At 42.9% G+C, this 20,613-nt stretch overlaps 1 protein-coding gene across 3 annotated transcripts in view; it reads right to left on the reverse strand.

The window, feature by feature from the left end:
• WDPCP (WD repeat containing planar cell polarity effector) overlaps positions 1-20,613 on the reverse strand; it is a 483,012-nt gene that overhangs the window by 346,329 nt on the left and 116,070 nt on the right. For all 3 annotated transcript variants that reach the window (XM_033938784.1, XM_033938782.1, XM_033938783.1), the window contains one exon: positions 1,764-1,808. In XM_033938784.1, the coding sequence (XP_033794675.1) occupies positions 1,764-1,808 (45 nt within the window). The remainder of the gene's footprint in view (positions 1-1,763; positions 1,809-20,613) is intronic.

Below are 20,613 nucleotides of genomic sequence, written 5' to 3' on the forward strand. Positions count from 1 at the left end.
GCTCCCCCAGCCGACCCGCGACCCCCCTGGCGACCCCCACGACCCCCCCACCCCCCTTCCCCGTACCTTTGGTAGTTGGCCGGACAGACGGGAGCCAAACCCGCCTGTCCGGCAGGCAGCCAACGAAGGAATGAGGCCGGATTGGCCCATCCATCCTAAAGCTCCGCCTACTGGTGGGGCCTAAGGCGCGTGGGCCAATCAGAATAGGCCCTGGAGCCTTAGGTCCCACCTGGGGGCACGGCCTGAGGCACATGGTCGGGTTGGGCCCATGTGCCTCAGGCCGCGCCCCCAGGTGGGACCTAAGGCTCCAGGGCCTATTCTGATTGGCCCACGCGCCTTAGGCCCCACCAGTAGGCGGAGCTTTAGGATGGATGGGCCAATCCGGCCTCATTCCTTCGTTGGCTGCCTGCCGGAAAGGCGGGTTTGGCTCCCGTCTGTCCGGCCAACTACCAAAGGTACGGGGAAGGGGGGTGGGGGGGTCGTGGGGGTCGCCAGGGGGGTCGCGGGTCGGCTGGGGGAGCGGTCGGAGGTTCTTGGGGGGGGCGGTCGTTGGGGGGGAGGGGGGTTTGCGTCGAGGGCAGGAGGGCCTGGGATCCCTCCTGCCCGTAATGTAGTGCGGGGTGGGGTTAGGGGGTCGCCGTGGCCAGGAGGGTTTGGGCTCCCTTCTGGCCCGATATTGTCGGGAAGTCGGCGGTCCTTCGGGGTGGGGGTGCGAGTGGTCCTGCCGGGGGGGGGGATGTATCGGACGTCGGGGAGTCGGCCGGGCAAGAGGGCTTGGGCTCCCTCTTGCTCCGATCGTGGATGCGGGTGCGGGTGGGAGCGCGTGCAAGCGGTCGTTCGGGGTGGGGGTGCGAGTGGTCCTGCCGGGGGGGGGGTGTATCGGACGTCGGGGAGTCGGCCGGGCAAGAGGGCTTGGGCTCCCTCTTGCTCCGATCGTGGATGCGGGTGCGGGTGGGAGCGCGTGCGAGCGGTCGTTCGGGGTGGGGGTGCGAGTGGTCCTGCCGGGGGGGGGATGTATCGGACGTCGGGGAGTCGGCCGGGCAAGAGGGCTTGGGCTCCCTCTTGCTCCGATCGTGGATGCGGGTGCGGGTGGGAGCGCGTGCGAGCGGTCGTTCGGGGTGGGGGTGCGAGCGGTCCTGCTGGGGGGGGTGAGTCGGGCGTCGGGCGGGGTGGGAACTATGTTTTAAAACTTTTGTATACCGCGCTCACGCATATAACGCGCGAGGGGTATGCGCGGTAGGTAAAAACGCGTATAACGCGCGCGTTATATGCGTGAAAATACGGTATATATATATATATATACACACACACACACTCATTTAGCTGTAAAAATATCAATCTAATTCCTAAAATTCCAATTTGCTAATCTTTCTAATTAAACAAGAGCCACTTTTATTTAAACTGGAATTGAACAAAAACATAAAGGAAAAAATAATACCTTTTTCATTGGACTAACTTAATGTAGTTTATGATTAACTTTCAAAGGTAACCCCTTCTTCCTGATCTGAGGAAGAAGGGGTTACCTTCGAAAGCTAATCATAAACTACATTAAATTAATCCAATAAAAAAATACTATTTTTTTTCCTTTATATTTTGTTCTATTTCTACATATTATCTTGAAGAGCTAACACAGCCCCCACACCATTTCATTTAAACTGAAAAAATTTATGGAATAGTAAACCTTACAAAAATTTGATCAAACAACTGCTTTATTTATAATAGCATAATATACAATGTAGTGTTTAAGTTAATGAATGCCCTACCTAGCTCTTTCTTGTCATAATATTGATAAGTTCCAATATCTTCATCTGTAATAAGAATGAGAAAAAAATACAAGTTAATTAAGGCTATTTGATACTGAAGAATATAGACGGTTTGGGACAGATTCCATAAAACTATGCCTACATTAGGCACCATTAGGAACCCTAATCGCAGATGCCTAGGGCTACCTAACTAAAATCCTTGCAACCTTGTTTTAATTAGCTTAAATGACATGGTAATTGACTGTGCCACTGAAGTTAACTGATAAAATTTTTTAAAAATCCAATTAACCTCCTCCCCCCCTTTAATAAGCCGCAGTAGAGGTTTTTACTACGGCCAGAGCACTAAAATCTCTGATACTCAAAGAATTCCTAAGAGTGTTTAAGCGTTTAGTGCCCCGGGTCGCGGTACAAACCTCAACTACTGCTTAATAAAAGAGAGCCTAAGAGTTCTGCATGGAACTCAGAGCGGTATCTAGCGACACCTAGATTGAGGTGCCCTCCAATGCCTACCTGAAAAGTAGGCATGGTTAGGGGAGGAGAATAGACATGGTTGTCTTAGGCGTTGCTAGGCATTCAAGTTACATGCCGGTAAATTAGGCCAAGTAAAATCTGACCTAATGTCCCCGCGCCTACCACTAGGATGCCTAGTGACGTCTAAGCTTGCTTAGGTGCTGCTAGGCAGAATTTTTTAGGACTTCTAGCAATTGATTGTGGCACCCATAATGTACATGCGCTTAGTCGCCATTTATAGAATCTGGCCTTCTATGACTACCTGCTTAATAGGAAATGGAAATACAGAAACCAAATTATAATCTGTTAGCTAATGTAATGTAATGTAATATACAGTATGGTCTAGCCACAAGGTAAAATGGGGAGACAAGACTTTTTTAGCTATATCAGTGATAGGAAGAAGTGCAAAAGTGGCATTGTGAGACTCAAAGGTGAAGGGGAGGAATATGTAGAAGATGATAAAGAAAAGGCTGAATTGCTTAACAAATATTTCTGTTCTGTGTTCAAGGCTGAAGCACCGGGAGCAGGACCGCAGAAGACAAACGCAAATAGGGATGGAGGAGTGGCAGACCCTGATCGATTTTCATAGGGTTAGTGTTTGTGAGGAGCTAGCTAAATTAAAGGTAGACAAAGTGATAGGGCCGGATGGTGTAGATCTGAGGGTGCTGAAAGAACTTAGGGAAGTTCTGGTGGCTCCACTGACCGATCTTTTCAATGCTTCTCTAGAATTGGGAATGGTACCAGAGAACTTGAGAAGGGTGGATGTGGTCCCTCTAAATCAAGGGTCTCAAAGTCCCTCCTTGAGGGCCGCAATCCAGTCGGGTTTTCAGGATTTCCCCAATGAATATACATGAGATCTATGTGCATGCACTGCTTTCAAAGCATATTCATTGGGGAAATCCTGAAAACCCGACTGGATTGCGGCCCTCAAGGAGGGACTTTGAGATCCCCGCTCTAAAACAAAAGTAGATGTAAGAAAGATGTAGGGAATTACAGGCCAGTAAATCTGACTTCTGTGGTAATTAAATTAATGGAAGCGCTTTACAAACAGAGAATGGTGAAGTTTCTGGAATCCAGTGGATTACAGGACCGGAGGCAAAATGGATTAACTAGAGGTAGGTCTTGTCAGACAAACCTGGTCAATTTCTTTGACTGGGTGACCAGAGAATTGGATAGAGGGAGTGCGCCAAATGTGGTGTAAGATAGAGGGAGTGCGCTAAATATGGTGTAAGATAGAGGGAGTGCGCTAAATATGGTGTATTTAGATTTTAGCAAAGCCTTTGACAGTGTTCCACACTGGTGTCTAATAAATAAACTGAGTTTAGTTTAGCATACTAAGGTAGACATGAAGTAGATATTTAAGATGTAAAGGCTAATGGAGTATAAATCCTCCATATCTTAGTCTCTAAGATGGTGCAAAATACAAGCCTGATTATACAGTACAATCACATATCCAGAAGGCCCAGCACTACTACCCCACTTTCCAGTTACCCATCATTACATTAACCTTTGGATTATTATTCTTCTAACAAAAGTGAGTAATTAGATGGGTTAACCAACATAACTCTTTATGTAATAACCAAATAGGAAGCTGCGGAAATGTAATAACCAAATGGGAAGCTGCTGAAATGCATATAACCACTTCAAGAAAAGTGTCACGCAATATAAACTAATTATTTTATGAGAAGAGAAACGCAAAAGGAAAGGACATGGTTCTTAAAAAATGTGGCTAAAGAACTAAAGGCAAAAGAGATGGGTGTTCAAAAAATACAGGACACAATAAGAGCAACACAGAAAAACAAGCCCTCTTGCAGGAGACCAGCCACTGAAGATAATGAAGAAGCTGAGAGGATCCACTACAATTAAGTGGACTCCTGCAGATAAGGAGGAGATAGATAATGTATCCACAGAACCCTCTAGAGCTTATCACTAGCTTAACATCTCCAAAGTTTATACAGAGGGCAACACTTTCTACGTAGTATTCACCGAGTGAGAAGACCCCCAAGTAATTCAGCCAAGCCAGAAGATCTGTTCAGGATTACTTCTCTGAGCAAGGAAAGAATTTGCCTGAATAATATTGCTCATGGTTTCTGAATTTGAATCAACCGTGACAGTACTGGAGAGAGGACCCAGTAAGAAGGAACAATGAGAACTTCTATCCAGCCTCCAAACCTTAGACCAAAGACTTCAAGACTCTTCTAAAGATTACCATAAGAAATGCCATACTGGGATAGATTGAAGGTCCGTCAAGCCCAGTATTCTGTTTCCAACAGTGGCCAACCCAAAACCCAAGCACCAAGCTAGATCCTAAGTAGTAAAACAGATTTTATGCTGCTTATCCTAGAAATAAGCAGTGGATTTCCCCAAGCCATCTCAATAATGGCCTACGGACTTCTCTTTTAGGAAATTATCCAAGCCTTTTTTTTAAACCCTGCTAAGCTAACTCATTTCACCACATTCTCCAGCAACGAATTCCAGAGTTTAATTACACGTTGTGTGAAGAAATAAGGAAGAGTCTATGAACATTCACTAACTCTCAGACCCCATGCTGACTGCCTCTGCAAAGCATAGGTCCCAGAGAAGGTCCAGAGGGAAGAGGTTAGCCCTGTTTCTGTGACTGCATCCCATACTGATGTGATCCCATTTTGAATCCCAATCCACAATTTGGGAAACTGCTGCTGTACATATTTATTTTATTTATTTATTTAGTCATTTATTTAGCCCGTCCTTCCAAAGGAGTCCAGAATGGGTTACAAGAGTACATTCATAGTATGGGTAGGACAAACTTTAGTGAGAAATACAGAGTTTACAGCATTTAGAGTATAGACAAGGGGATTTAGATTACAGCATTTACAATGAAGACATAACATACAGACTTAAGGCTCCTTTTACTAAGGTGCGCTAGCGGGCTAAACACTGATGCCTCCATAGAGCTTGCATTAGTATTTTTCGTTTAGCGCGTGGTTTGCGTGTGCTAATCTTAAACGTGCACTAAAAACGCTAGCGCACCTTAGTAAAAGGAGCCCTTAGTAGGCATAGGGTGGAATAAATTGCAGCATTTACAGTGTAGATATAACATAGAGGTAACATAGCTTTCCTAGCAGGTGGGTGTATCTTTGTTGTCGGAGAATGTGGTGGTAATTCAGGTTATATTTGCGAGAAGTCTATGGGGCAGATTCCACAGTAACCACATTTTTAGCTGCAGAAAATGCTCCCCGTTTCACGCGCAGGACCCAAGAGGCAGGCAGAGCTCCAAAGTCTCAATGTGTGGTTGAGACAATAGTGCAGCAATGGGGGATTTACAAGAGTAAATCAAAAAGTAAATGCAAAATACATTAACAGCTTTAATAGAAGTAATTGTGAGCAATTGAACAAATCACTTTTCCACATAGTCCCCATGCAAGATGACACATTGATTGTATCATTCAACTAGCTTCTGCATTCCTGCAGAGAAGTTTTTTGGCTGCTCCAGAAGCCACTCTACTTCATCATGCTTTGTCTTTTGCTTTCCAGGTCGAAGTGATCCACCCATATTTCATCGCCATTTCAGGAACTAGGTCACAGTCTCCACACGCTGTTGCTTGTGAAGATCAATAAGCTGTTTGGGAACCCATCGTGCGCAGACTTTCCTGTATTCCAAGTCTTCATGCATTATGACAAATGCAGATCCATAGCTGATAATCTAAATCTGCAGCCAATGTAACACAGTTATCCGTCGGTCTTCTCTAATCAAGGCATCCACCCTGTCAATGTGCTTTTTTGTGAATGGTGTTGATGGGTGACCAGAACAACCTTCGTCGGTTACACCTGTTCTTCCCACTTTAAATCTTTTTACCCATTCATAAAGCTTTCGTTGATTCATGGTGCTATGTCCATAGTCAATATCCGATAGTGAATTTCCACAGGTTTCACTCCCTCTGTCCAACGAAAGTGCTCTCCTGAATGTTGTTCTTCAATGGAGCAATCTTGCAATGGATTGTCTCTGTTTCTGACCTCGTGGGTGCCACACGACTAAAGGCGCTCTCCAACACTGCACTGTTCATGGACAAACTATCCAACAGGCAATGTACAAGTACATATGTTGCATTTCACTAGTTCTATTCCGGTTATCGCATAATTTAACAATTGCCTTTGATTCGCCCTCATAGATTTGTTAGGAACTGAGCAGCATTCTGAGAAACAAGTAGCCTATTCTGAAAGGATGGACTCCACCTTAACTGGGATGGAACCAGCCTGCTGACACTAACATTTAAAAAGTAGATAGAGCAGCTTTCAAACTAAAATGGAGGGCAAAGCAGGCAATTGTTTGGAGCACATGGCTCAGTGTGGAGTATCCTTGAAGGATATTATTGTAACAGAACATTTAGAGAATCTCATAGAGGTTTCAATAATGGAGAAAGAAAGCCAGGAGTGCTTAAGGGGAGAATAGGGTAAAGGATGCAAATTATCCCCATCAACTTCTAAGCAGCTTGAAGATGCAAGGAAGAAACATTATTTGAAGTGTCTGTATACATATGCTAGAAACCTAAAAAAATATGATGGGAAAGTTAAAGTATACAGTATAGCACTAAATGAAGAGGTAGATATAAAAGACAGGGCACAAACTACTGTATACTACAATGAGAGTGGATCAAACTGGAAGGGGGTTGTGCTTTATGGTAAAGAGGGAGTTGAGTTAATTAAACTGAAGGGGGCTGTGCTATATTGTAAAAAGGGAATCGAGTCAAACAAAATAAACATTCTGCATGAAACAGATAGCAGCATGGAATCCTTATGGATAGAAATTCCATGTGTGAAGGGAAGGAGTATATTGGTAGGGCTGTACTACCGTCTACCAGGACAGAGCAAACAGACAGATGAAGAAATGCTTACAGAGATTAGGAAAGCTGGCAAATTAGGCAACAGTATAATAATGGGTGAGTTCGATTACTATAATCCACAGGAAAGAATTGAAAAATCACTATAACAAAAAACAATACAAGCAACTTTCTTCTGCCAAAAAAGAAAGACAAGCAGCCCAGCTTATGTTAAAAGTGGAGAAAAAGACCTCAAAGCAAGCAGGAGAAAATACTGGCGGCACCAAGCCATATCAAAGTATACCCACTGTCATCACAGGTCGAAAAAAACTCCACTTCTTCTAGACATGCCCGCTCTCTCTCAGGCAGGAATATATTGTATGCTGGTAATACTTCATAGCTTCCAAGCTGATGAAAAAAGCTTAAATCCACAGAAATGGCAAAAAAGTGGCATAAATAACCAGTCTCAAGTAGCCAAGTCCCAATATTCAAAGTCAAATCGCTAATCTATAATTACAAACATTGCAATTTCTTAAGATCAAAGTTCACTTATCTCAATTGCCGTACTTGTCACTGAATAAACAAAGTTGTATTCCCAACGGGAGATTCCGTTTCGTTAGAGCGTCTTCAGGGAAAAATCCAAATCAACAGCATATCTGACTGGCTATTAACTGACAGAAGACGCAGCCCCCTTCAAAACGAGGAGTATTCAGCGTAAAAAAACACAATGACATCATCACCAGCCAATCAGCATGAAGTGACATCATCCATTCAAAGAAATGTTTTCCACTCTACTGCATAGTTTAAACCCGCCGGAGCTACAGTTTTTAGTGTAAATATCCATCGTTGTTCACATTGCCAGAGACATCGCCGAATGTTCCCACGATGTTTACTCAAATAAAGCTGCTCTAGTACTAAACATCTTAAAGCAGAAAAATCAAGCAAGACAATGTTTCACCAAAAGCTCTGAGATTTTCTGAGTGTTCATATGTCTATGTTCAATCAGTCTGGTCTTCATTTTACGTGAAGTCTGTCCCACATATAAAAGACCACAAGGACATATCAACGCATAGGTCTCCTTATACGAAGGTGCGCTTGCGGTTTTAGCGCACGCACCTGATTAGTGCGTGCTATAGCACGCGCTAGCTGAAAAACTACCACCTGCTAAAGAGGAGGCGGTAGCGGCTAGTGTGCGCAACATTTTAGTGCGCGTTATTCTGCACGTTAAGGTCCTAATACACCTTCGTAAAAGGAGCCCATAGATTACATTCTCTGATATGTAAGAGGTATTAGCATACAATATGTAAATCTTTTTTGTGGTTGGATGTGAAAATTGAGAAGTTTCTTTCATAAGATCACAGACTGAACAATGACCACACTTAGTGTGGCCCCCAATAGTCATCCTCCTTTTCCCTCCACGATTCCACACCTCAGCCGGACACAAGTGATCATTTACCTATAGATTGCTATTTCTTGTATACGAAAAAATAAATTTTGTGTTATCAAAAGCCGGATGAACTGACAAAACATAGATTCTTCTTAATAATTTTGACAAAATCAGTAGTGAACATAAGAACATAAGAAGTACCTCTGCTGGGTCAAACTAGAGGTTCATCGCGCCCAGCAGTCCGCTCGCGCAGCAGCCCAACAGGTCCACTGTATAGTAGTTCTCTATCTGTACCCCTCTATCCTCTTTTCCTTCAGAAAATTGTCCAATCCCTTCTTGAACTCTAATACCGTACTCTGTCCTATCACACCCTCTGGAAGTGCATTTCAGGTGTCCACCACCCGTTGGGTGAAGAAAAACTTCCTAGCATTGGTTTTGAATCTGTCCCTTTCCAACTCTCCCGAATGCTCTCTCATTCTTGTGGTTTTTGAAAGTTTGAAGAATCTGTCCCTCTCTACTTTCTCTATGCCCTTCATAATCTTGTAAATCTCTATCATATCCCATCTAATTCTCCTCTTCTCCACGGAAAAGAGCCCCAGTTTTTCCTGTCTCTCAGTGTATGAAAGGTTTTCCATACTCTTTATCAAACGTGTCGCTCTCCTCTGAACCCTCTCGAGTATCGCCATATCCTTCTTAAGGTACGGCGACCAATATTGGACGCAGTACTCCAGATGCGGACGCAGCATTGCCCGATACAACGGCAGGATAACTTCTTTCGATCTGGTTGTAATACCCTTCTTGATTATACCTAGCATTCTATTCGCTCTCTTAGCAGCCGCTGCGCACTGTGCCAACGGCTTCATCGTCTTATCCACTATTACCCCAAGTCCCTTTCCTGGGTACTTTCACTCAATAACATCCCTCTCATCATATCTGTACCTCAGGTTTTTGCTTCCAACATGCAATACTCTACATTTCTGTACATTGAACTTCATCTGCCATCTCATCGCCCACTCCCCTAGCTTGTTCAGGTCCCTTTGTAATTCTTCGCAGTCCTCTTTAATCCGAGCACCACTAAATAGTTTGGTGTCGTCTGCAAATTTTATTATTTCGCACTTCGTCCCTCTTTCTATGTCATTGATAAATATATTAAAAAGCAGCGGTCCGAGTACCGACCCCTGCGGGACACCACTCGTTACCCTCCTCCAGTCCGAGTAGTGGCCCTTCACTCCTACCCTCTGCTTCCTACCCGCCAACCAATTCCTGATCCATCTATGTACGTCTCCTTCCACCCCATGGATCTTCAGCTTCCGAAGTAGGCATTCATGGGGTACCTTGTCAAAGGCTTTTTGGAATTCTAAATATACGGTGTCTACGGGGTCCCCTATGTCCATCCGTTTGTTAATTCTTTCGAAGAAATGTAGTAAGTTCGTTAGGCACGATCTTCCCTTGCTGAAGCCATGTTGGCTTTTGATTAGAAGTTTATTTCTTTCAAGATGCTCATCAATACTGTCTTTTATCAGCACTTCTGCCATTTTCCCCGGAACCGAGGTCAGACTCACCGGTCTGTAATTCCCCGGGTCACCTCTTGATCCCTTTTTAAAGATGGGCGTAACATTGGCTATCTTCCAATCCTCCGGGATCACTCCTGTTTTCAGGGATAGATTGCAAACTTGCTATCGTAGTTCTGCTATTTCCTCCTTTAGTTCTTTCAGTACCCTAGGGTGGATTCTGTCCGGGCCTGGTGATTTGTCATTTTTTTATTTTTCTAACTGCCTACGTACATCTTCAAGGCTTACTTCCATGGATGTTAATTTATTTGTTTGGTCTCCTTTGAAGATGTGTCCTCTTTTGTAAATACAGATGAAAAGAACATATTTAGTCTTTTCGCCACTTCTCTCTCCTCCTTTACCACTCCCTTCCTGTCTCTGTCATCCAGCGGTCCCATCTCCTCCCTAGCCGGCTGCTTCCTTTTAACATATCTGAAGAACGGTTTGAAATTTCATGCTTCCTTGGCTAGCCTTTCTTCATATTCCTTTTTGGCTTTTCTGACCACACGATGACATTCTTTTTGATACTTCCTGTGCTCTTTCCAGTTCTCCTCAGTTTTGCCTTTTTTTCCATTTCCTGAATGAATTCTTCGTATCACCTATCGCTTTCTTCACTTCTTTGGTTATCCATGCCGGGTCTTTTGTTCGATTCTTTTTGCACCCTTTTCTGAATCTTGGGATATGCAGATTTTGTGCCTCGATCATCGTGTCCTTGAATAAAGACCAGGCTTGCTCTACAGTCTGCCATTTTTTTGAGTTGTTCTTAAGTTTCTTCCTTACCATTTCTCTCATCGCTTTGTAGTCTCCTTTCTTGAAGTTAAAAGTTGTCGCTATGGTTCTTTTTCCCTTTGGCATTCCTACTTGAACTTTGAACTTGATCATATTGTGATCGCTGTTTCCCAATGGTCCCACTACTTCCACTTCTTTCGCAGATCCCCCTAGTCCATTTAGGATTAGGTCTAGAGTGGCATTCCCTCTAGTCGGTTCTCTAACAAGTTGATCCTTGAAGCAATCCTGTATAGCCTCCAGGAAATCGGTCTCTCTGGCGCATTTTGAGCTTCCAAGACTCCAATCTATCCCGGGATAGTTGAAGTCTCCCATAATAATCGTGTTACCGCTTTTGTATTCTCGCTTCATCTCGGCTTCCATTTCTTCATCGATAGCTTCGGTTTGCCCAGGTGGTCGATAGTACAGGCTCATCTTTATCTCGAACCCTTTCCTTCCGGGTATTTTAACCCATAGCGATTCCAATTTGTTGGTCGTCTCTGCTGTGTCCACTCTGGACAAATGTATGCTTTCTTTTATGTATAGGGCTATTCCTCCTCCTTTCTGACCTGGCCTGTCCTGGCGATAGAGTTTGTGCCCCGGTAGTGCTGTATCCCATTTGTTTTCTTCATTCTACCATGTTTCGGAGACCCCAATGATGTCTAGGTTCTCAGTTTTGGCCATGACTTCTAATTCCCCCATTTTGTTCCTTAGGCTCCTTGCATTAGTATATATGCAATTTAGGTCCTGGTATTTTTTTGTCTTCATTTCCTTTTGTTGTGCTTCGAACTTTATTTTCTTCTCCTGTGCTGCAATCCTTTTATCCTCCTCTTCTGGGTTAGTCAACTCCTGTGTTTTGCCCATTGTTTCTTTCCATTTTCCCCCCTTAATATCTTCGCAGGATACTTTCTTCAGAATCGTTGACCCTTGGTCGATGTCGGCTTTCCCCTTCTTCTTAGTTTAAAGCCAGTTCTATTCCTCTCCTGACGTTGTTTGCTAGAAGTATAGTTCCCTCCACGCTCAGGTGCAGTCCATCTCTCCTGAAGAGTGTTAAATTGCAATATGCAAGCAGAAATATTCTCTTGAGAATCCCGTTTTCGTGTATGTAACATATCAGTTCTATGATTAAATCTCAACCTCATTGCAGCTTGTTTTACTATATTGTGTGGATATCCCCTAGCTTGTAGTTTGGATGACAATTCCTTAGCTTTAATATCATAATTCTGTGTAGAGGAACATAGCCTCCTATAATGTAGGAACTGAGAAAAAGGAATATTCCAACGAGAATGCAATGGATGCATACTAGAAAAATATAGTAGAGTGTTCCGATCCGTTAGTTTCATATACACTGAAGTTTCCATTCATGTAGATTTCACAAATATCCGAATGTCCAAAAATATAATGGTATTATATTCACAATGAGGCTCAAATTTAATGGTCACATGGCATAAATTCAACTCCTCCACAAAGGAAGTAAACTGAAGATTCATCCCTGTCCAAATAATAAATACATCATCTATATACCTCCACCAACCATGGAGATAACAGGCATATTGAGATGCGTAGACCCACTTGTGCTCAAAATCAGCCATGAATAAATTTGTAATGGAAGGCACAAATGACGCCCCTATAGCAATTCCCTTTTTTTTTGCATATAATATTTTTTTTTGCATATAATATTTATCTTAAAATAAAAAATAATTACGAGTCATGTCCAGTGACATTAAAGATATCAGAAATCCAATGAGTACCATGTGGGGGCAAGGAATATTCAGAAGCACCTGTCGTATCACATCAATTGCTTCCTGCTGAGGAATATTTGCATACAACGACACTACGGGCTCCTTTTACAAAGGTGCGTTAGGGCTAAAATGCCATGCGTGCTAGCCGCTACCGCCTCCTCTTGAGCAGGCGGTAGGTTTTTGGGTAGCATGCACTAATCCGGTGCGTGTGCTAAAAACGCTATTGCACCTTTGTAAAAGGAGCCCTACGTCCAGTGTAGCTAACAGAATTGATTGAGTACTGGAAAGTCGTATGTCATCCAATATTTGTAGCATATGGGAACTATCCTTAACAAAGGATTTGATCTCAAACACCCAAGGTTGTAAAAAATGAGCAACGTATTTACAGATCCTTTCCAAGAGCGAATTTCTAGCAGAAATAATAGGGCAACCAGGAGGGTTCACCAAAGCTTTGTGAATCTTCGGGAGAGTTCTATTTGCCATATCTCAAAAAAGATATAGTGAAATTAGAAATGATTCAAAGAAGAACAACCAAAATGATAAATGGGATGGAACACCTCTTGTATGAGGAAAGATTAAAGAGGTTAGAGCTTTTCAGCTTAGAAAAGAGATAGCTGAGAGGGGATATGATTGAAGCCTGCAAAATCCTGAGTAATATAAAACAAGTAAAAGTGAATCGAGTTTTCACTCTTTCAAAAAGTACAAAGAACAAGGGGCACTCAATGAAATTGCAAGGAAATACTTTTAAAACAAACAGGAGGAAACATTTTTTCACTCAAAGAATAGTTAAGCTCTGGAACTCATTGCCATAGAATGTAGTAACAGCAGTTAGAATGTCTGATTTTAAAAAGAGGTTTGGAGAAGTTGTTAAAGACATCTCACTGGCTCTGAGTGATTGTCAATCAGCTTGAACACTTTGAACTTGTAGTCTAAATATTACCAGAATGTACTCTGTGATTTCTTAGGCAGCTGTGCATATGTACAAGCGACACCTTCAGACATATCTCAATGATGTTGGGCTGGCATTTCAAACTGCCCCAGAATATAAGCAAGTACTTGAGAGGCCCTCTGATTACCTCTCCCTACAAGAAAACTAACTTATCTGCTTTCCATTTTTCCTGAAGCGATTGCTGCTGGAGCTATACAGTTTGAAGATTTGCACAAGGGTCTTTCTTTGGAAGTAGCATTTTCTTGGGGATGGGAGGGAGGAAGGGAAGATGTGACTACCTCAGTGGTACTCTACTCATTATTTAGTGTTTCCCAGAAATCTACCTGTACTTCTTACTTCCTTCCTACTTCTTAAATATGGTGCCACCATTTCCTCTCAGAGGCATCTGGCCTGCTGGGACTTGAGACCAAGGAGAATAGAGGCTGGCAAGCCAAAAAATTATTTAAATGTATAAAAGTCTAATGCACTGACACAACAAACTGAAAAAAGTTCAAGGGGGTTTACTCCTGATACATGGAAATCCCTAGCTACAGGCTGTATAACACAAGAGAATGCCAAAGAGTAACACAAAACATGTTTTTGTTGGCAGTGGGCCATAGTGTCTTATTTCATTTTTAACTTAATTTTTTACCCCAAAGACAAACTGAAATTTAATAAAAGAGGGCCTTGAGGGGACAGAACTGGATTCTAAACCTGAAAGATTTTCCTCAGCACAAACTAGCCTAACCTACTGTTGCATCAGGTATCCCTCTCCAAACAGTAGTGTAATGTCAATGTGTTGACAGAAGTTCAAGTCACAGCTTTGCAAACCTCTTCTAAGGAGGCCAGCTTCAGATGAGCCACTTCTCTCATAAGTCAAACCTGCTCAGCATAAGTGAAGGAGATGTGATAGTAAGCTGAATTCCTGGTTGACTCATAATGTGCCTTTTTGGGAGAGGAAGTTAAAATGGGTTGATGTCAAAAGACCTAAGAGTACGATTGGGGGTATAAGGGATAGTTAAAGAAGTACCCAAATGATATGCTTTATGGGCCTGATTCTATAGATTTATGGGCTCTGTTCAATAGATTTATTTCCTAGTCAAAATACTCCCTCCTCCTAAATCTATTACTCTTCATGCTGATACTACGCTCCCTCACTAATTGTATTCTGTACTCTCTGTCTGTTCAGTGTCTTCCTCTCCATTTGTATTCTGTAATTCGCTGGCCATCCAGCCCCTTCACTGTAACATGTTAATACTATATTGTAGTTCGCTGATTGTTAAGATTGTAATTCATTGATCTTTAAGATTGTAATTTGCTGATTGTACAGCTCTCTTTAATGTGAACTGCCTAGAAGTCATAAGATTATGGCGGTATAGAAAAATAAAGTTATTATTATTATTATTATTATCATGTCACTAAAAAACAATTTTAAAAATTATTTTAATTAATAATTGGAGTTACACGTGAATATCAACATGATACCTAGAGATGCCTAAGTCCAGGCGCCCTCCGACGCCTACTTGAAAAGTAGGTGAGGTTAAGGGCAGAAAATAGGCATGGTAAGATTAGGCGTTGCTAGGCATGTGAGATAGGTGCCAGTAAATTAGGTCAGGTTTTGTACTGGCACCTACCTCAACAATGCCTAGCAATAACTAAGGATGCCTAGGCACTACTAGGCGTGATTCTATAAAGGATGCTTAGTGGTTGATAGGAAGAAGTATGCACCCTAGCATCCTTCTAGCTTTCACCATCACCTTTTCAACCTGTTTGGCCACCAAAGATCATCACATACTATCATATCCAAATCCCGCTCTTCTTTCATGCACAAAAGTTCTTCACTCCCTAAACTGTTCCCTTGGGGTTTGCAAATCAAATGCATGAGCTTGCATTTCTTAGCATTAAATCATAGTTACCAAATTTCAGACCATTCTTCAAGCTTCACTAGTTCCTTCCTCATGTTATTCAGACCATCAGGGGTGTCTACTCTATTGCAGATTTTGGTATCATCTGCAAAGAAGCAAATCTTACCTGATAGTCCTTCAGCACTATCGTTTACATTTTCTGAACCAGATTTTTAAAAAGTAGGAGACTATCTCATAGAAGACCTGCTTTAAGTGGACATGCTGAAGTTTCAATATACCAACAAGCCTTTATAGAACTGATGCTAAAAGCAGCTCATTGTGGTGCCAAGCTATAGAATTGCCCCAACAGTTTGTACAGATTTACAGCTAGAGAGCTAAAAATTGCTGCATGTTATAGACCCAGGATTATGTTTTGCATTGTAAACACAGTGGAGCTGAGTCAGACTAAAAAGCATGTTTACTTGTAGCTCCTCCTTAAGCTCCCTAGACTTTATTGCCTCTAGAGACTAATACCACTCATTAGAACATATTACATAGAAAAATGAGAAACAAAGAAAATAATGGCTGATAAAGATCCAGTCTGCCTATTCGTACCATCTACTATCTCACACCAAGCAGCTTTATGGGGTAAAGACCTAGATCAACTGCTTTCGCCCACTACCTACGAGGAATTTAGGAAGCGCCTAAAAACATACCTGTTCCTAAAATACCTGAACAACTGACCTGCTCTTCCCTCTCTCCTCAATAACAGTCCTCCCGATCTTTTACCCTTTTCCTCTCTCCCCTCTTAAGTCCGCATAGAACTCTTGGTTCTGCGATATATACAAATTGTTATTATTATCATATTGTAATTTTCGCTGTACTTTCAGAATTGCACATAGAACTCGTGGTTCTATGATATATATAAATTGTTATTATCGTAATTTTCGCTGTACTTTTTGAATTGCACAGCCTTCTCCTAACAGGCCCACTCAGAAATTTCTTCCAATCTGTATACCTTATACTCTCGCTCAGCAAATTGTATATCTATAATTTTGCTTCCTAAATTTTCTGCACTCTGTATTTCCTCTGACTATCTGCACATTGTAACTCGCTGAATGTCCAGCTCTCTTGATTGTAAACCGCCTAGAAGTCGCAAGATTATGGCGGTATAGAAGAATAAAGTTATTATTATTATTCCTCCCCTTAGAACCAATGTGCTTGTCTCATGCTTTCTTGAAGTCAGATACCGTATTCGTTTCCACTATCTCCACTTGAAGGCTGTTCCATGCATTTTCCATCCTTTCTGTAAAGAAATATTTCCTACAGTTACTCCAGAATTTGTCCTCTTTCATCTTCATCCTATGCCCTCTCATTCTAGTGCTTCAATTCAGTTGATAGAGATTTGACTCCTGTGTATTTATGCCAACTGAAAGAGACTCGACTCGTGCGCATTTATACCACATAGGTATTTAAACATCTCCCCTCTCCTGCCCCTCCTCTAAAGTATACATATTGAGATTTTTAAATCTGTCCCTATACACCTTATGACGCAGACCACGTACCATTTTAGTAGACTTCCTCTGGACCGACTCTATCCTTTTTATATCTTTTTGAAGATATGGTCTCCAGAATTGTACACAATATTTAAATGAGGTCTCACCAGAGTCTTATACAGAGGCATCAATACCTCCTTTTTCCTACTGGCCATACCTTTCTATGCACCCTAGCATCCTTCTAGCTTTTGCCATCACCTTTTCAACCTGTTTGGTCACCTTAAGATCATCATGTACAATCACACCTAAATCCTGCTCTTCTGTCTTGCACAAAAGTTCTTCACCCCCCTAACCAGTCCCTGACCCAGCCCATCACTTTGGGGCCCATCCCAAGAGCACTCAGTTTATTTATTAGCCGACTGTGTGGTACACTGTCAAAGGGTTTGCTAAAATCTAAATACACCACATCTAGTGCACTTCGCTCTATCCAATTTTCTGGTCACCCAGTAAAAGAAATTGATCACATTTGTCTGATAAGACCTACCTGTAGTGAAGCTAAGTTGCCTCTGGTCCTGTAATCCATCGGATTCAGACACTTCACCATTCTCTGTTTTAAAAGCGTTTCCATTAATTTGCTTACCACAGAAGTCAGACTTACTGGCCTGTAATTCCCTACTTCTTCCTTACTTCTACTTTTGTGTAGAGGGACCACATCCACCCTTCTCCAGTCCTCCGGTACCACTCCCGACTCTAGAGAAGCATTGAAAAGGTCAGTCAGTGGAGCCACTAGAACTTCCCTAAGTTCTTTCAGCACCCTTCCAGTACACCATCCAGCCCCATCACTTTGTCTACCTTTTAATTTATCTAGCTCCTCATGAACACAGCCCTCTGAAAATCGATCAGGGTCTACCATTCCACCATCACTATTCGAATTTGTCTTCTGTGAATCTTCAGCCGTGAACACAGAACAGAAATATGTCTTAAGCAATTTAGCCATTTCTTTATCAGCTTCTACATGTTCCTCTCCTTCAATTTTGAGTCTCACAATGCGACTTTTGTACTTCTTCCAATCACTGAAATATCTAATAAATGTTTTGTTTCTCCATTTTACTGTGTCAGCAATTTTTTCTTCCATTTGTTTCTTTGCTTTCCTGACTTTTCAACCAGCCTTTTCCAGATATTTTTGCCTGTCTTCCTCTTTCTGTGATCTTTTGTAGTTCATAAAATATAATCTAATCTAATCTAATCTTCATTTTACATACCAAATCTACTCCCTAAGGAACTCGACTCAGGTTACAGTTCATTAAAAAATGAAACATAACTGTGGGATAAAACCAGAAATTGGTTCGATTAGATGGCTGGAAAAAGGTACACAAAAAGTATGTTGAATTGCTTAAAATTACTATTCGACAGCTAAAATCAAATTAACTATTGTGAACACAACCAGATTTTTAAACTTTTTCGAAACTGATATAATTGATCTATCAGTCAGAGGAGGGGCGGGACCGCGGCAGAGGAAGCAGCGCCGAAGCACAGCGCAGAGATCGCTGGCATCGCAATCTTGCTGTGGGCTGCTTCTCTACCGTAGGTGGTGCGGGGAGGCCAGGGGGATGAGTGGTCCTTCAGGGTTTGGGGCGAGGTCCTTCGGGGTGGGGCAGGGCATCATGCCTTCAGGGTGGGGCGGGCAATCAGGCCTTCAAGGGGGGGTATAGGCCTTCAAGGGGGGGGACAGGCAGGCACGCCTTCAAGGGGGGGACAGGCCTTCAAGGGGGACAGGCAGGCAGGCCTTCAAGGGGGGGACAGGCCTTCAGGGGAGGTGCAGGCCTTCAAGGGGGGGACAGGCCTTCAGGGATGGGATGCAGACCTTTAAGGGGGGACAGGCCTTTAGGGGAGGGGGGCCCTGGTGTAGAAGTACACGGAGAGAAGGGGGGGTTCAAAGAGACGCGCATATGCCGGACTTTGGGTGGGAAGAAATAATGGGTCTGAAAATAGAGGAGAGGGAGAGAGATGATGGACCATGGTTTTTAGGGAGGGAAGGAACAGAAAGGGAGAGAAGTTGGACAAAAGGGATGGTGTGGAGGGGGGGATAGAGATACTGGATAGGAGGGTAGTTGGGAAAAGAAAGGGAGAAATGGTGGACCCTGGGGTGGTGGGGAAGGAGGGAGAGATGCTGGATGAAAGGGTAGTTAAGAAAAGATGGATCCGTGGAGGGAGACGAAAAAAAGGAAAAATGCCAGACCTCCTGGGGAGGGAAGGGAAACGGGGAGGACAGAGATGGCAGATGGATGGTTAGCATGCAGAAAGAAGGAAGAAGGAGACCCTGGCAAGCAAGTTATCAGAAGACAACCAGAGCCTTGGACCAACAAGATTTGAAAAATAACCAGACAACAAAAGGTAGAAAAACTAATTCTATTTTCTGTTTTGTGATTATAATATGTCAGATTTGAAATGTGTTTAATGCCAGAGCTGGTGTTAGACCGCAAACGTGAGCTAGGATTTAACAGAGAGAGGAAAATATATTAGCGACAGCGTGGGCTGAGGACTTGCATTGCCAGTTGACTGCTCAACAGTTACAACGGGTCCTGAAGAACATTCAGAAGGTGTCACCCAATATTACTCACTGGGAAATGCAATTGAAAATTGTTCTTAGACTTTACATTCCACCAGAACGTGCAGCCCAGATGGGGATTACTGCGTCGCATTCTTGCCCGAAATGCAATCAGGCTCACGCATTTTTGAGTCACATGTTTTGGGCCTGCCCCGCAATCCAACAGTTTTGGAGACATCTTGGCCTATATACCACATCGCTTTGGGGAAGGCGATGGCTTCCGCAACCGAGGGCGTTATTTGGATTTTATAATATAGCCTCGCCCAAACCCAGGGGAATGTCAGCATTTATCTCAAGAGCCCTTTTGATGGGAAAAAAGCCATCCTCACCAACTGACTCTCCCGTGATCCCCTGTCATATGCACAATGGAGATCCCTAATGATAGTGCACGCAACACTGGAGAGACGCATTGTGGGACACTTGACTCTTGGCCCGGGTCGCAAATTTTGTCAGGTGTGGAGCACTTCTGGCAGGACCTCACACCGCATGCTCGCAGTAGACTTTTGAATCTTTAAGATTTTATTCCTACTCTCAGCTGTTGGACTGGCCATGGATTCTTGGGGAGGGGAGGGGGGATGGGAGGGGAACTGATTATATTGTTGAAAATGTTATTTCCTGAATGGTACTACTGTTTGTATTTGCTTCTTACTGCTGGAATAATAAAAATCATTTAAACATAACAGAGAGAGGAAAAGTCCTTTTTGTTTCTTTATTTTATTTACACCACAGCGCCAGTGTGGTTAGGAGAAGCCAAAGGGGGGTGAAAAAGCTATAAAATAAACCCACCAGGATGTTTGGGGAAAAAAACACCCAATTGGGCAGGAAAATCGAATCGAAAAACCAATTCAATAGGCTGAATCGAATCAAATTTTTTGTCCTGAAGGTCTGCAGAAGAAAAATATTGTATAGGCCGGGGACATGAGACAGCAAGAAACGGGAACTTTTCTTCTTTCTATTTTTGTGAATGGCAAGGCTGAGGATGTCAGAGAGTTCAGTTAAAATATGTGCTTTATAAGAAAATATAATAATGTGTTTTATAAAGTTTATAAGCATTGCTGGCCTACCCGGTGAGTTGTTCCTAATGGTGGTGGTGGTGGCGGCGTGTCAATGTGTTGAGAGGAAAAGGTGGTCTGGGAAATTCTGCTGAGCAAACTCCGGGCCCATTTCCACCCCCCAGTTAGTCCACTCCACTCAATTGGTTCACACACTGAGTGGGTCTTTGGG

The sequence above is a fragment of the Geotrypetes seraphini genome, chromosome 3, assembly GCF_902459505.1.
Source record: "Geotrypetes seraphini chromosome 3, aGeoSer1.1, whole genome shotgun sequence".
NCBI lineage: Eukaryota > Metazoa > Chordata > Amphibia > Gymnophiona > Dermophiidae > Geotrypetes > Geotrypetes seraphini.